This window comes from Bufo bufo, chromosome 6 (assembly GCF_905171765.1).
Source record: "Bufo bufo chromosome 6, aBufBuf1.1, whole genome shotgun sequence".
In the NCBI taxonomy this organism is placed as follows: domain Eukaryota; kingdom Metazoa; phylum Chordata; class Amphibia; order Anura; family Bufonidae; genus Bufo; species Bufo bufo.
In genome coordinates, this window is record NC_053394.1 from 175,181,397 (window position 1) to 175,196,305 (window position 14,909).

Sequence of the window (14,909 nt, forward strand, 5' to 3'; positions counted from 1 at the left end):
AAGTTTTACACCTGCTTTCCTCAGCTGGGTTAGTACATGCCTCAACTCCTGAATATGTTCCTCAAAAGTTGTACTTTTTATCAGGATGTCATCCACATAGGATAAAGTACCTCGTTCAGTGGCATCAGGCATTGCCTTATGCATGAACACTGCAAACTCATGGCCTGCATTTATGTACCCGAAGGGCAGTCGGGTCCATGCATACTGTCGTTTGCCAAATGTAAAGGCCAGTTTGTACTGATCCCTTTCATCTATCTTAATCGTCCAATATCCTTGTGCACAGTCAAGGGCAGTGAAGATTTTGGATCCTTGTATTTGTGCCAAACACTGGTCAATATATGGCACGGGCCATCCGGACATATAAACACGTTTGTTCAACTGTCTTAGGTCCGAGCAGAGACGAAATTGACCATTAGGTTTGAGGACTCCAAGTATCGGATGATTGAATGAACTGTGTACTGGACGGATGATACCTTTCTCCTCCAAGTTTTTGACGATTTCCGATAGTGACTCGTAAGCCGCCAGCGGAAGTCGGTATTGTTTGACAAAAACAGGGGGTGCATCGGGATCTGTCTGGATTCTTGTAACGTGTAGGTCTGTTTCCCCACAGTCATAAGAATCCTTTGCGAACATCTCCTGGAACTCTGCGAAGAGCTCCTTTAGCCATTGACGCTTTGACTCATCGGAGCATGCGTCAGCCATGGAGATTTGTTCTTCCACCCGCTCCTGAAATTCTGGAAAAATCTCAGGCTGACTTAACTCGTAAGCTTCTTCAAGCTCACTAGTTAAATCGTTCTGGGTGTAGCATACCTTATCCTTTCCTTGCTGGTACGATTCATACTCTTTTTCATCGATCTCATGGTTGAAAACCAATGATGATTCTTCGATGTGGCATGTACCTTCTTCAGAGCTGAAAGGATAAACAGAGTGGATGTTAAATAACCCCTCAGGGGTTGAGGAAAAATGTTGTTCCACTGTTTGTTCCTCTGTCAGGTATTCATCAGGAATTATTCCAATAACATCATTTTGGAATCCAAATGTGTAGTATTCCGAATCCATAGCCAAACCAATTACAGTGTCCTTTTGTAGGGATATGCTATGGGAAACCATGTTATGAATTACCATATGTAACGGATCCTGATGGATATTGATCAGGGGAGTAGGCTTTACCTTTAGGCCGAGTTGCTGTATTCTGTTGGATAAACAGATCAACGCGTCTGTGTTCTTCAGCTTCTGTCCCTTCTTTATTTTAATGGGTAGAAGAAATGGTTTGCATCCTTCAGGAATTTCAACTTTCTCAGCAACCATGATACTTACGGCATAGGGCATCTGTTGTCCCCATCGTAAGGCTTGTTCTATATCCTGGAATCCCTCTGGGTTTCCCGGCAATCTGGACCATAAGGTGTTATTCACCAGGTCAATCTGTACGGCAAATCGGTGCAGAAGGTCATTACCTATATACATTTGATACCGTGGTTCATTTATCACGATGAAAACGTGCTCCGTAGTTTTATTTCCTATGGAGATAGACAAAACGCATCTTGCAACCACATTATGACTTTGGGAATCTCCATCCAGATCATGAACCCATTGGTCCTGTGGAGAGAAACTTTTAATCATTTTAGGATTGGTGATCTGTTTCAAGAGTCCTAGGCTTATGTAACTTGCTTCGGATTTCAAATCCAACTTGGCAAATTTCACCCGGGCTATATTGTTTACCTGTACGGGAATCAATAAATTGTCATTGACCTTTTTAATCCGTACCATCGATTGAATGTGCCTTGTCAGGTCCGCGACTTCGTGATTCCCCCTTTCAAGAGAAATGGTTAAAATATCATCATCCAGAGTTACCTTTTTGATTTCGTCCCTCTGGATGGTAATGATGTGAGCGGCACCATTGACATCTTCCTCGGGTTTACCATTCTTCAGGATTGTGACCTCCGGTGTTTGATTGTTCCTGAAATGCACTTCAATAGAGCTAGGTTTCTCTTCAATCACATGACAACTGCGTTGTGCTTGTGCGTTGCAAGAGTATTCATAGGCAATGGGTGCCTTCAAGAGTCCATACTGCTTCATTAATGAAATCAACTATGGGACTCAATCTTTTTAATAAATCGATTCCTATGATCATCCGATCATATGGAAGATCCACAATCAATGTGGGATGTCTAATTGTTTTCTTGCCAATCTTAAATGTCAACCAGGATGTTCCTTTTACCTGTAAGGCATCTCCACCTACACTTATCAAAGAGCCATCAAATGACCTTAATCGTGGCTTCTTTGATGTTAAATTCAAAATCTTTTGGAAATAACTGATAGATAAAATGGTGGCTTGTGATCCAGTGTCTATTAATCCTTTGATTGGTCCGATAAGTTCATTTTGGAGATATATCTCCACAAAGTATCTGCCATCCACCTGGAACAAATCACAGAGAAAGTTAGGATGTTTACCCATCTGCTGTCTGAGAGGTTGACCTCTTTGCAGCTCCGTGACCTCTGCATTCCTGAGTCTCTCAGGACAAGCTGAAGGAGCAGCATCAGCCCCCGCCTTTGGGACAAGCTGTGTGACACCACAAGTCACAGCTGGCTCACGGCTAGATGCTGGAACGATGGGATTACACACTGGAACAGACATCTGGTCATATGAATTGACATCATTAGACTGCAAGACAAATGACATATTAGACATTTCCCCCCTGGCCCTAATTTCAGGGTCAGAGGTACTGCAAGGAAATATTGAATTATGAATCTTATCAGATTCTACCACAATCAACTTAAGATCCTTACAGTGGCCTGGGTTCTGACCCGGCCCAATTTGCTTTATGATGTTGAGCTGGGACCTGGAGTTGCCCCTAAAAAAGGCTCAGGCTGTTTTCCTGGAGATACCAATTTTCTCACAATGTCACTCAACTGGGCCACTTGTTCTGCCAGCTGATCAAACCTGTTTGGTCTGGGCACATTTTGGTTTTGCTGAGCACCCTGGTTATCGGTAGGTGACCTACTCCTGGGTGAATTTGAGGATTCCTGCCTATCTTCCCTCTGTTGTCTGGGTCTATTATCCCAGCGCCTGTAACCCTGGTAATTCCTATAGTTATAGGGCCCGTACCCCTGGGGGCCTCTATTGTAATAGGGACGGTAGTTAGACCTCCCATTACCTGAATTATTCCCCTCTGATCCATTAGTATTTTGGGGTTTGGTCTGTTTGGGCGGTCCTACCTGTTGTTGCTGGGCTTGTTGAGCAGGTCCTGTAGATTGAGGGAACCTTCGTGGCTGGCTTTCAAATCCCAAGCTAGGGTTTACCTTAGCTTCAGCTACCTTTTGCTCTGGGGATTTTTTAAACCTTCTCTCCTCTATTGCATGGCACTCACTGATATTATACAGCGTGGTGGCAGCAGTCACCAACCAATCCAAGGGGGCATCAATATCCAGATCTCTGGCTAAGTTAAATTTGATCTGGGTTGGCATAGCGTCATAGAATAACTGTTTGAATTCTTCAGATTCCCATTTTGGGGATCTATATGCCAACCCATAGGCATTTTTGAGGACAGAGAGGAATTCACGGGGACTCTGATTGGGTCTACACGTAAGGCTATATATGTCCCGTTTTGCAGCAGTGGTGGTTCGGTACGGTCCGAATTCCAATTTAACCTCATGCAAAACACTTGGCCAATCTTGAATGCCTCTCTCCCCAAATGAGGTAAAGTAATGACGATACTTATCATCAAATGCCCATGGAAGGAATCTGATCCTGTCAGCATCAGAGTATAATTTTAAAGAATCCATAGTGGATTCATACAGTTCCAAGTGATTGGCTATCTGAGAAGAACCTTTCTTGGCAAATTTGGATACTGTAGTATTCAAAAACTTAATTATGCTGGAGGAGCTCTGATCCTTATCTGAATATTGGGAATTTTTATTCCTAGAAACCACCTCAGCATATGTTGGTCGCCTGTGATCCTGTGGCAAGGAATAAGTCACATGCTTACCTACACCACTGTCAAACTCACATGCACTTTCACAACTTTCATGAGACTTATACGGCACAGGTGATTTAACCCTAACATCTCTTCTCAGGTGAACATGTGGAGAGGAACTTCTAGGGGCTTCCATGTTATTGGCATCTAGTAAGGCGGTTGCAGTTTGGAATGCCCGACTCAATTGGGTGAATGCCTCCCGTGTAACCATGCCAACACTTTCAGGTTGCTGAGTATCTTGGATGGGGTCTGCTTTAAGAGCATGTGATGGCATGTCTGGATAGAGGGGAGTAAGACATGGAGGGTCAGGATATCCCACAGCGTTAGATGGATCCCTTTCAGCATTGACTATATTATGGGCTGATCCATCTGTCTGTTTAATTTTAGAATACTGGAGATATAAATCCTCTAAATCGCTTTTTGCCTTTTGGTATGCATCATGGCTGTGACTAAGGTTGTACTCTAAGTCTTTGATCTTCGCTTCTGCGGATTGTAGTTCTGATTCTATCTTGGATACATATATTTTTGTACCCATTATAGACTCATACCTAACTTTTGAGAGAGTACTGACTGCCAACAATGCATACAAAACAGGTGGCAATGCACATAAGAGGTGTTGGTCCCTTTTGGTATTATCAGTTGCCAAATCCATATATGTCAGGTATCTATCAACCATGCCACCTAACTTCCATATATCTCCACGTTCTTCATAGGCTCTTGCCTGCAGTTCATTAGTCCATTCATCTATATTTTTATCTAACTTCAAACGGGAATAAACATATTTGATAACCTTACAGATTATCTTATCTGGGTCAGATGGACTATCTGCTAAAACCTGGCCATTACCTGGGTCGCTGCCTGTTACACTCATGATTTTGATCAATAATCAATAACAACAACAATTTGACTTGCCAATAAGGATTAAGGAATATTTTCACTAATTGCACAAATTGGTTATAGAAATATCTCAATCAATCTCGCTGGGGCCTCCAAAATATGTCGGGTATTTATTTCATATAAGATATGAAATCATAAAAATTATGATTTCATATTTTTATGAAATATGAAAAATTAAAAATTAAATTTTTTATTGGCGGACATATAAACGCCAGTTCTTTTATTGATGATATCTAAAGTTAATTTGTGCAGATAATGAAACAGGGTGCAATTAATTATATAAAATATAATTTATTACAAATAAATACATGCAGTAAAAATGGCATACAAATGAATACAAGGATAATATCAAAATTGACCACAAAATGATGCTCCGCCGTTTACGCCGGGCTTACTTAATTTAGTACACCAAGTATAATACAATGTTATTCAAATTATTATCAAATTATTACCGATTATTAAAATATTATAATGTAACAATAACAACAAAACAATAGAAATGAATATGTGGAAAATCCCTTATGCTCAATCAAAGAATATGGCAGTAAGAGACACCTTATAAATACGCCCGTTGGCCTAACTACGGATAATAATATCCGATCAGAGATTCTACTCTGATATCAATATTACAGGAATTCTAATGATGTGCACGTTCATTAAAATTTCCCATAAAAATATTGTTTTAACACTATTGACCCACTAATAATGGGGTCTCAACTATATGCCAATTGGAGCGATTTATAATTACTGCAAATGAAATAAATTATACATTACCCCTGGCTTTGGGATAAAGAGCTTTTAGAATGGACTCAGCTTTCCAAGGTTCAGATATGTCCCGTCCTATGGTATGTTCCTGACGTGTGAAGTGATGCTGATGAATGAATCTTTGTAAAGAGTTCCGTTGTGAAGAAGTCCTTGTGAAGTTTTTCTTTTTTGTGAAGTTTGTGAAGTGTCTGTGAAGAAGTTTTTTTTTCTCTCCCAAAAACTGGATCAGATATCCCCATCCTTATCTATGCCCATCCCCTCTTGGAATAGGGATTACCAATTAGATAAGGTGGGTGTGACGTATGTTAAACATGGGGATGATGTCACTTAACTGACATTCCTCAGAAACTTCTGCCCATCTACCATTTGATGGCCCTGTTGTATCATATACAATTTTGAATACTTTAAGAATTAACATATATACAGATTGTTTTATTACTACTTAAACTTTGCCCTTTCACACCTTAAATCAATTAGGAGGGGCTCTTTCTGACACTTTGCTCAGACTGACTGGCGGTATCAGAAGTTTTCCTAATCCCTGAATTTATGGGGCAGATAGGAGTAATGATGGTTTTTCTGGTTTGTGTATCTTAACTGTCTCAGCGATTGAGTGATGATGTTTGAGATAACATCAGCTCCTCTAAAATAAACCCTATTTAAGAAATTTCCACTTAAACACATTTTATATCCCCTGGAATATACCCTCTCAGTGAGATACAGACATATAAAGAGACATTAATAATATTTGGTTATAATACATCAATATCACATAGTATATATGAATCATTAATAAGTTCAAACGCTAAATAAATGCACACACCAGATGTGTTTTATGGACGTCTCTTATCAGATCATGGTTTAGCCATGAAACACCCATTGTTCCTCAGACAGACAAGTTTAGAGAAACCACTGTAGATAAATCCATGTCTCTAAACAATAATAAAAGTATAGTCTTCTCTATATATTCACTTTTAACACATTGAACTTGCTATGAACCCATCTTGTTTTTTTTTTTCAGGTTCATGCTGATCACATGCTGTTAAAGGCAATGATCATCCATATTGAATATGGTATCATCAGATACATTGTACACTTATGAAAATGCACAACAATTCGCACCAGCCTGACCTCTCCCCTGGGTGAGCAGATTTTGGCGGCTCAATCTGGTGCTCCCTCTGGGAGACCCAACGGCAGATGTTTTGTGCCTGAGGAGTTGCGCACTCGGTTGTTGCGAACCTACCATAACTCCAAGACCGCGGGGCATCCTGGAAAGAATCAGCTGTCCTGGGCTGTTTCACGTCTGTTCTGGTGGCCTTCCCTACGTTCCGACATCGCCGCATATGTAGCGGCATGCTCCGTTTGTGCCCAGAGTAAGTCCCCTCGGCACCTTCCGTTGGGCCTTCTGCAACCCATAGCCACCGGGGAGCGCCCATGGTCACACCTGGGGATGGATTTCATTGTGGACCTCCCTGCATCCCGAGGCCATACGGTCATTCTCATGATTGTGGATCGGTTTTCCAAAATGTGCCACTGTGTTCCTCTCAAGAAGTTACCCTCTGCACAAGAGTTGGCCATGATTTTTGCCAGGGAGGTCTTCCGGTTGCACGGTTTGCCCAAGGAGATTGTGTCGGATCGGGGGAGTCAGTTTGTGTCCAGGTTCTGGCGCGCCTTTTGTTCCCAGTTGGGGATTCATCTCTCCTTCTCCTCGGCCTACCACCCTCAGTCCAATGGGGCCGCAGAACGATCCAATCAGGCCTTGGAGCAATTCCTTCGTTGCTATGTCTCCGATCACCAAGACAATTGGGTTGACCTCCTGCCTTGGGCTGAGTTTGCCAGGAACACGGCGGTGAACTCTTCCTCTGGGACGTCTCCCTTCATGGCCAATTATGGGTTCCAACCTGCCGTGTTACCGGAGGTATTCTCTCCCCAGGATATTCCGGCTGTGGAGGATCACCTTTCCGTCCTACGTGCTTCTTGGGTACTGATCCAGAAGTCCCTTGAGGTCTCTGCGCAGCGCCAGAGACTCCAGGCTGATCGCAGACGAGCGCCTGCTCCTTCCTACCAGGTCGGAGACCGTGTATGGTTGTCCACCCGCAACCTTAACCTTCGAGTGCCCACTCCCAAGCTGGCGCCTCGCTTTGTTGGTCCCTTCCGAGTGCTTCGCAGGGTAAACCCGGTAGCCTATGCCCTTGCGCTTCCTCCTGGCATGCGGATCTCCAACGTGTTTCATGTCTCCCTGTTGAAGCCACTGGTGTGTAATCGTTTCACTTCCTCGGTTCCTCGGCCTCGTCCGGTCCAAGTGGGTAATCGTGAGGAGTATGAGGTGAGCAATATCCTGGACTCACGCCTGGTCCGCGGTCGGGTGCAGTTTTTGGTCCATTGGCGTGGTTATGGTCCAGAGGAGCGTTCCTGGGTTCCCTCCGCAGATGTCCATGCTCCTGCCTTGCTCCGAGCCTTCCACGCACGCTTCCCTCAGAAACCGTTCTTTACTCCGCGGAGGAGGGGCCCTTGAGGGGGAGGTACTGTCATGGTCTTACCTTCTTGCTGTTCTCCTTCGTTTGACATGTGCTGGCGGCCATCTTGGTTTCTGGGTTCCTTGTAGCCTCCCACCCTGCGGCTCCTCCTTCCCACTGGGAGGAGCTGGATGCCTAGCTCATATATATAGGAGGTCTGTGGCTTCAGTTCCTTGCTTGGTCCTCTTGTGTTCACATGCTTCTAGACTGCTGCTGCTTCTGGTTCCTGATCCTGGTTTCGTCCGACTACCCTGCTGGTTCCTGATCCTGGTTTCGTCCGACTACCCTGCTGGTTCCTGATCCTGGCTTCGTCTGACTACCCTGCTGGTTCCTGATCCTGGCTTCGTCTGACTACCCTTCTGGTTCCTGATCTCTGGCTTCGCAAAGACTCTGCTTCGGTTTCGCCATCCGTTTGGACTTTTGCTTTACAGCTTTATTTTCAATAAAGCCTTCTTATTTTCACTTATCTCTTGTTGTACGTCTGGTTCATGGTTCCGTGACAGTCTCCCCAGTTATGAGCAGTGGCTACAGAAGCGTGTGATGATGCGGATGGGTCTCTTGGGAGAGCAGCCCCTGGATGAGTGGCTAACAGAGCTCCAGAACCTGGTATGTAAGGAGCTTTGGCTAGAGGACGCTTACCAGGCCCTAAGGTGGCATGTCATTCAACATTCCCCCTGGATGGCTGAGCACGACAGACCCGAGGGTGAGGATTATGATGGACCTGGGTTACTATGGGATGCCTTGGAGGAGGACATTGATCTTGGCAGCATGGAGGAGTCTAGGTTTTGGGACATCTACGACTACCGGATGGGCATGCATGTTTATGCTGACGGAAGGGAGGTGAGCAAAGACATGACCCACCTGGTAACAAGGGAGTGGGAGCTGGAGCAGACCTACCAACACCTGCTCAGCTCCATTCATCCCCAACCTACTTGACAAGCAGAGCCAGATCTGCCCTCCTACAACTGGGAAGACTTGCCAGCGATACCCCCTGCTTCCCTACCAACTCCCAAAGTAGGGAACTTCATCGACGGGTTCTGGGAAGACCTCCCGATGGCAGGTGGAGATGGGACCGAGGTCTCTCCACCGGCCCTACAGAGATGCTGGGCAGTCGGCCCAATTCCCAAACGGCAGCCGGAGTTTCAGGGAGTTGAGACAGTTGGTCTGACTCCCCAGCAGCAGTGTGTTGTAAAGAGAGAAGAGACAACCGATCTCTCTCCCCAACCACAGGGGGACAGCACCCCTAACTCTGATGGTGCAGATGGGACCGCGGTCTCTGCACCAGGCCTACCTGGATGCTGGACGGCCGGTTCAGATTCCCCACCAACCCTGCAGGAATGCCAGGAGGAGGAGGTAAGCGATTCCTCCTCTCCACAGCCGATCTGCAACAAGGTCCTGGGGATAGGATTCCCTGACCACATCCCAGTGGAAGAGCTGGCATCTGGGCAGAGCGCAGTCGGCCTCTGGCCTCCCCTATCCTCTTATCCAGAGCCTGACTCCCCACAGGCTACCTCAGCAGAAGAGCTGGCATCTGGGCAGAGCGCAGTCAGCCTCTGCCCTCCCCTATCCTCTTCTCCAGAGCCGGACATCCCACAGGCTACCCCAGCGGAAGAGCTGGCATCTGGGCAGAGCGCAGTTGGCCTCTGCCCTCCTCTATCCTCTTCTCCAGAGGCTGACTTTCCACAGGCTACCCCAGCGGAAGCGCTGGCATCTGGGCAGAGCGCAGTCGGCCTCTGCCCTCCCCTATCCTCTTCTCCAGAGCCGGACTTCCCACAGGCTACCCCAGCGGAAGAGCTGGCATCGGGGCAGAGCGCAGTCGGCCTCTGCCCACCAAGTACCTACAGCTCCTGGCTAGAGAGCAACAAGGAAGCAAGGAGTAGCAGATGCCCCCTCAACAGCTGGGGACATTCCGAACAGAGCCAGGCCCCAAAATTCAACAGGTCCAGTATTGGGTTGTGGGTGGACTGCCAGACTAACTCAGATACCGACCGGCATGAGGTCAGGTATCTGGTTAGTCTTCCCTGGGAGGGGGAGATGTGTGGCGAAACCAACCTCGCCACTGGGTTTCGGAGAGGCCTGGCTACCAGCCTCTTGCCTCAGGATTATGGCCCATACTAACTTTAAAGGAGAAGACAGACCAGCCGCACAGCTTAAATCTGTCTTTGGAATTGTATTTTATGTTATGTGAGGGTACCCAGATAGCAAATTTTATTGTATTCGTGTAGTCTGAGTGCCATTCACCTAATAATATGCACTCAGACTTGAGCTATCTGGGGATATGTTAAATGTCTGTGTTTACTGTAAGGGTTGTGACATTGCATGTTTAAATGGTGATTTCTGTCCTGTTGTCCCCACATGTGTATTGGCGATTTCCCTTTGTCTTGAGAGATAATTGAATTACTCCTCGGGTGTCTCCAGGGCAGAGAGGAGGAAACCATGATGCATTGTGGGGATGTATTGTGTCTGTGTATCCTGAATTGCTGCATATCTGTCCTGTGTCACAGTCTTCCTTCTGGTCCCCTAGGGGCGTGTCCACCAGATGGGGACCTGCATAAATACGGGCGGGTAGCCCTCAATAAAGAGTGCCTGTTTTATCCTTCATCATGTTGAGGCTGGTGTTTGGGTAACTGATCGACACTGGGGGATTGCTATACGCTGAAGATTTGCTATACTCCCCTGGCTTTACTACTAGTTCTTGTAAGAGCTGTTCCTGCTCTCTGGTTTTAGGAGAGGTTCACCCACTGGAGCCTGGAGCCTTGTCGTAGGTCCAGGGTGGGTAGGAGACAGTGAGACCTCAACCAAGCTTTGGCGGTTCGTGGGGTCTGCAGTGCGTACCGTGTCAAGTGGAGTGCTTGGAGTCCTCGGAAAGCACTAGGAGCAACTATCAACGGAGGTACCTGGTCGGGGTGCCAGGAGATCAGTTACAGTTTCTATTGTGTAAACCTCACAAAGTGACTTCAGACCTGAACTGGTCCTTAAAGGGAACCTGTCACCGGGATTTTGGGTATAGAGCTGAAGACATGGGTTGCTAGATGGCTAATAGCACATCCGCAATACCCAATCCCCATAGCTCTCTGTGCTTTTATTGTGTAAAAAAAACGATTTGATACATATGCAAATTAACATAAAAGAGTCAAATCTTACTTGTGTGACCAGAGAAGAGTCATATTTTCAAGCTCTGACTCCTCTCAGGTTAATTTGCATATGTATCAAATCGGTTTTTATACACAATAAAAGCACACAGAGCTATGGGGACTGGGTATTGCAGATGTGCTAGTGGCCATCTAGCAACCCATGTCCTCAGCTCTACAGGGAGTGCAGAATTATTAGGCAAGTTGTATTTTTGAGGATTAATTTTATTTTTGAACAACAACCATGTTCTGAATGAACCCAAAAAACTCATTAATATCAAAGCTGAATATTTTTGGAAGTAGTTTTTAGTTTTAGCTATTTTAGGGGGATATCTGTGTGTGCAGGTGACTATTACTGTGCATAATTATTAGGCAACTTAACAAAAAACAAATATATACCCATTTCAATTATTTATTTTTACCAGTGAAACCAATATAACATCTTAACATTCACAAATATACATTTCTGACATTCAAAAACAAAACAAAAACAAATCAGTGACCAATATAGCCACCTTTCTTTGCAAGGACACTCAAAAGCTTGCCATCCATGGATTCTGTCAGTGTTTTGATCTGTTCACCATCAACATTGCGTGCAGCAGCAACCACAGCCTCCCAGACACTGTTCAGAGAGGTGTACTGTTTTCCCTCCTTGTAAATCTCACATTTGATGATGGACCACAGGTTCTCAATGGGGTTCAGATCAGGTGAACAAGGAGGCCATGTCATTAGATTTTCTTCTTTTATACCCTTTCTTGCCAGCCACACTGTGGAGTACTTGGACGCGTGTGATGGAGCATTGTCCTGCATGAAAATCATGTTTTTCTTGAAGGATGCAGACTTCTTCCTGTACCACTGCTTGAAGAAGGTGTCTTCCAGAAACTGGCAGTAGGACTGAGAGTTGAGCTTGACTCCATCCTCAACCCGAAAAGGCCCCACAAGCTCATCTTTGATGATACCAGCCCAAACCAGTACTCCACCTCCACCTTGCTGGCGTCTGAGTCGGACTGGAGCTCTCTGCCCTTTACCAATCCAGCCACGGGCCCATCCATCTGGCCCATCAAGACTCACTCTCATTTCATCAGTCCATAAAACCTTAGAAAAATCAGTCTTGAGATATTTCTTGGCCCAGTCTTGACGTTTCAGCTTGTGTGTCTTGTTCAGTGGTGGTCGTCATTCAGCCTTTCTTACCTTGGCCATGTCTCTGAGTATTGCACACCTTGTGCTTTTGGGCACTCCAGTGATGTTGCAGCTCTGAAATATGGCCAAACTGGTGGCAAGTGGCATCTTGGCAGCTGCACGCTTGACTTTTCTCAGTTCATGGGCAGTTATTTTGCGCCTTGGTTTTTCCACACGCTTCTTGCGACCCTGTTGACTATTTTGAATGAAACGCTTGATTGTTCGATGATCACGCTTCAGAAGCTTTGCAATTTTAAGAGTGCTGCATCCCTCTGCAAGATATCTCACTATTTTTGACTTTTCTGAGCCTGTCAAGTCCTTCTTTTGACCCATTTTGCCAAAGGAAAGGAAGTTGCCTAATAATTATGCACACCTAATATAGGGTGTTGATGTCATTAGACCACACCCCTTCTCATTACAGAGATGCACATCACCTAATATGCTTAATTGATAGTAGGCTTTCGAGCCTATACAGCTTGGAGTAAGACAACATGCATAAAGAGGATGATGTGGTCAAAATACTCATTTGCCTAATAATTCTGCACTCCCTGTATACCCAAAATTCCGGTGACAGGTTCCCTTTAAAAAGTGGATTTTGGAAAATTTCGGAAAAATTTCAAGATTTGCTTCTAAACTTCTATGTCTTGTAACGTCCCCAAAAAATAAAATGTCATTCCCAAAATGATCCAAACATGAAGTAGACATATGGGGAATGTAAATTAATAACTATTTTTGGAGGTATTACTATGTATTATAGAAGTAGAGAACTTGAAACTTGGAAATTTGCTAATTTTTCCAACTTTTTGGGTAAATTTGGTATTTTTGTATAAAAAAAAATCTAATTTTTGACTCCATTTTACCAGTGTCATGAAGTACAATATGTGAAGAAAAAACTATCTCAGAATGGCCTGGATAAGTAAAAGCGTTTTAAAGGTATTCACACATAAAGTGACACTGGTCAGATTTGCAAAAAATGGCCTGGTCATTAAAGAGGACCTTTCATCAGAATCAAGTATGTAAACTGAATATACAGACGTGTAGAGCGGCGCCCAGGGATCTCCCTGCACTTACTGTTATCCCTGGGCGCCGCTCCGTTCTCCGGTTATAGCCTCCGGTATAGTCATAGTTAGGCTCCACCCAGGGGAACCTGCCGCGGTCTCCTTCTCCTATGCTGTAGCGCTGGCCAATCGCAGCGCTCAGCTCATGGCCAACCAGCTGCATGGAAACCATGCAGCTGGTTGGCCATGCCCAATGTGTGTTCCTTACATGCTGCCAATGGGTAGGACAGAATGAAATGTATAACAGGTGATGATGACTATGAGAAGGTGTAATTGATGGCTCATGTCCACCAGACTTTGGCGGTAAAGCCCTGTACACTGGAATAGTCATTACTCACATGGTGCAGCACTGAAGCTAAGTGACCTAATATATAAGGGAGCACTGCACATATAAACGCTTTGCACATGTACACACAGTTATACACGCATCTAGCTGCACGCCCCTAGTGGCTGGACCCGGCAGACCTCCAGAACTACATTACCCAGAGTCTGCGCTGGCTATAGGAAATGACGTCGTGGAGGCCACGCCCCCTCACGTCCGGATCTTCTACCTGACGCCTAGCTGGCTGCTGTGGGAGAAGCAGAGCCCAGGTTTCGGGCACACTGGGTGCCAGTAGGTGGGGGGTGCATCATCTCTCTATATGCTCTGCTGTGTATCCTGGGACAGGAAATCCACGTCTCAGTTGTGGCTGGTTATCGCCACTCTTGGTGGTCACATGACCACCTCACAGGAGTGCAGTCAGTATTGTAATTTGAAAGTCATGCTAAGTTGAGACAGTCCTTCATCTGCTGCAGCTTTTGCACAGCTTGGAGTTGCAGTGGTGGTGAGTGTGTATCTGATCGCCCTGAAGGTGTAGTGCAGAGTTGTCAGAGTTAGAAAGTACAGGGAGGGGTTGAATAATTGGTTCTATTTACTGGTTTACACCCCATCAACTCCAGCACTGCTGCTACAGCCTGGTAGCCGGGCACTGTATGCCACGCGTGACCAGTGCAGCCAGTCACTGGCCTCAGCGGTCATGTGGGGTGTACGAGTGCATCATGGTGGCACTGGAGCGGAGGTGCTTTGAACTGGTAAGTAGAACATTTCTCTATTTTTAGCCCCCTCTCTGCCATTTAGCAGGTTTTACTTCAACTTGGATAATCTCTGTGACCAAATCCACGATCACATAACCTGTAATCGTTGATGATAGACTTCTCTCCATTTCTGTCTATAGGCTTCTGAAAGAACTCCCCATTTGCCATTAGTCGTCAAGATGGAGGACCACCCAAAATCTGGAGGTGAGCCAGTTTCTGCTTTACTTTGTACGGTAAATAGTGGTCCAGTCGGGGAACTAAACCGCTAGAATCTTCTGGCAGGCTGTCCCGACTAGGAGCAGCCTGCTGGGGTTCATT

The 14,909-nt window shown here is 45.5% G+C and overlaps 1 protein-coding gene across 7 annotated transcripts in view; it reads left to right on the forward strand.

Annotated features, from left to right (window-relative positions):
- Positions 1–14,909, forward strand: part of LOC121005287 (gastrula zinc finger protein XlCGF8.2DB-like) — a 52,061-nt gene that overhangs the window by 22,224 nt on the left and 14,928 nt on the right. For 3 of the 7 annotated variants that reach the window (XM_040437928.1, XM_040437933.1, XM_040437934.1), the window contains exons 1-2: positions 14,049–14,588; positions 14,732–14,795. In XM_040437928.1, the coding sequence (XP_040293862.1) occupies positions 14,490–14,588; positions 14,732–14,795 (163 nt within the window). In that variant the 5' untranslated portion in view covers positions 14,049–14,489. Of the gene's footprint in view, positions 1–14,032; positions 14,589–14,731; positions 14,796–14,909 lie in introns of those variants that run through there. The other 4 variants (XM_040437929.1, XM_040437930.1, XM_040437931.1 and 1 more) reach the window with 4 other exon arrangements.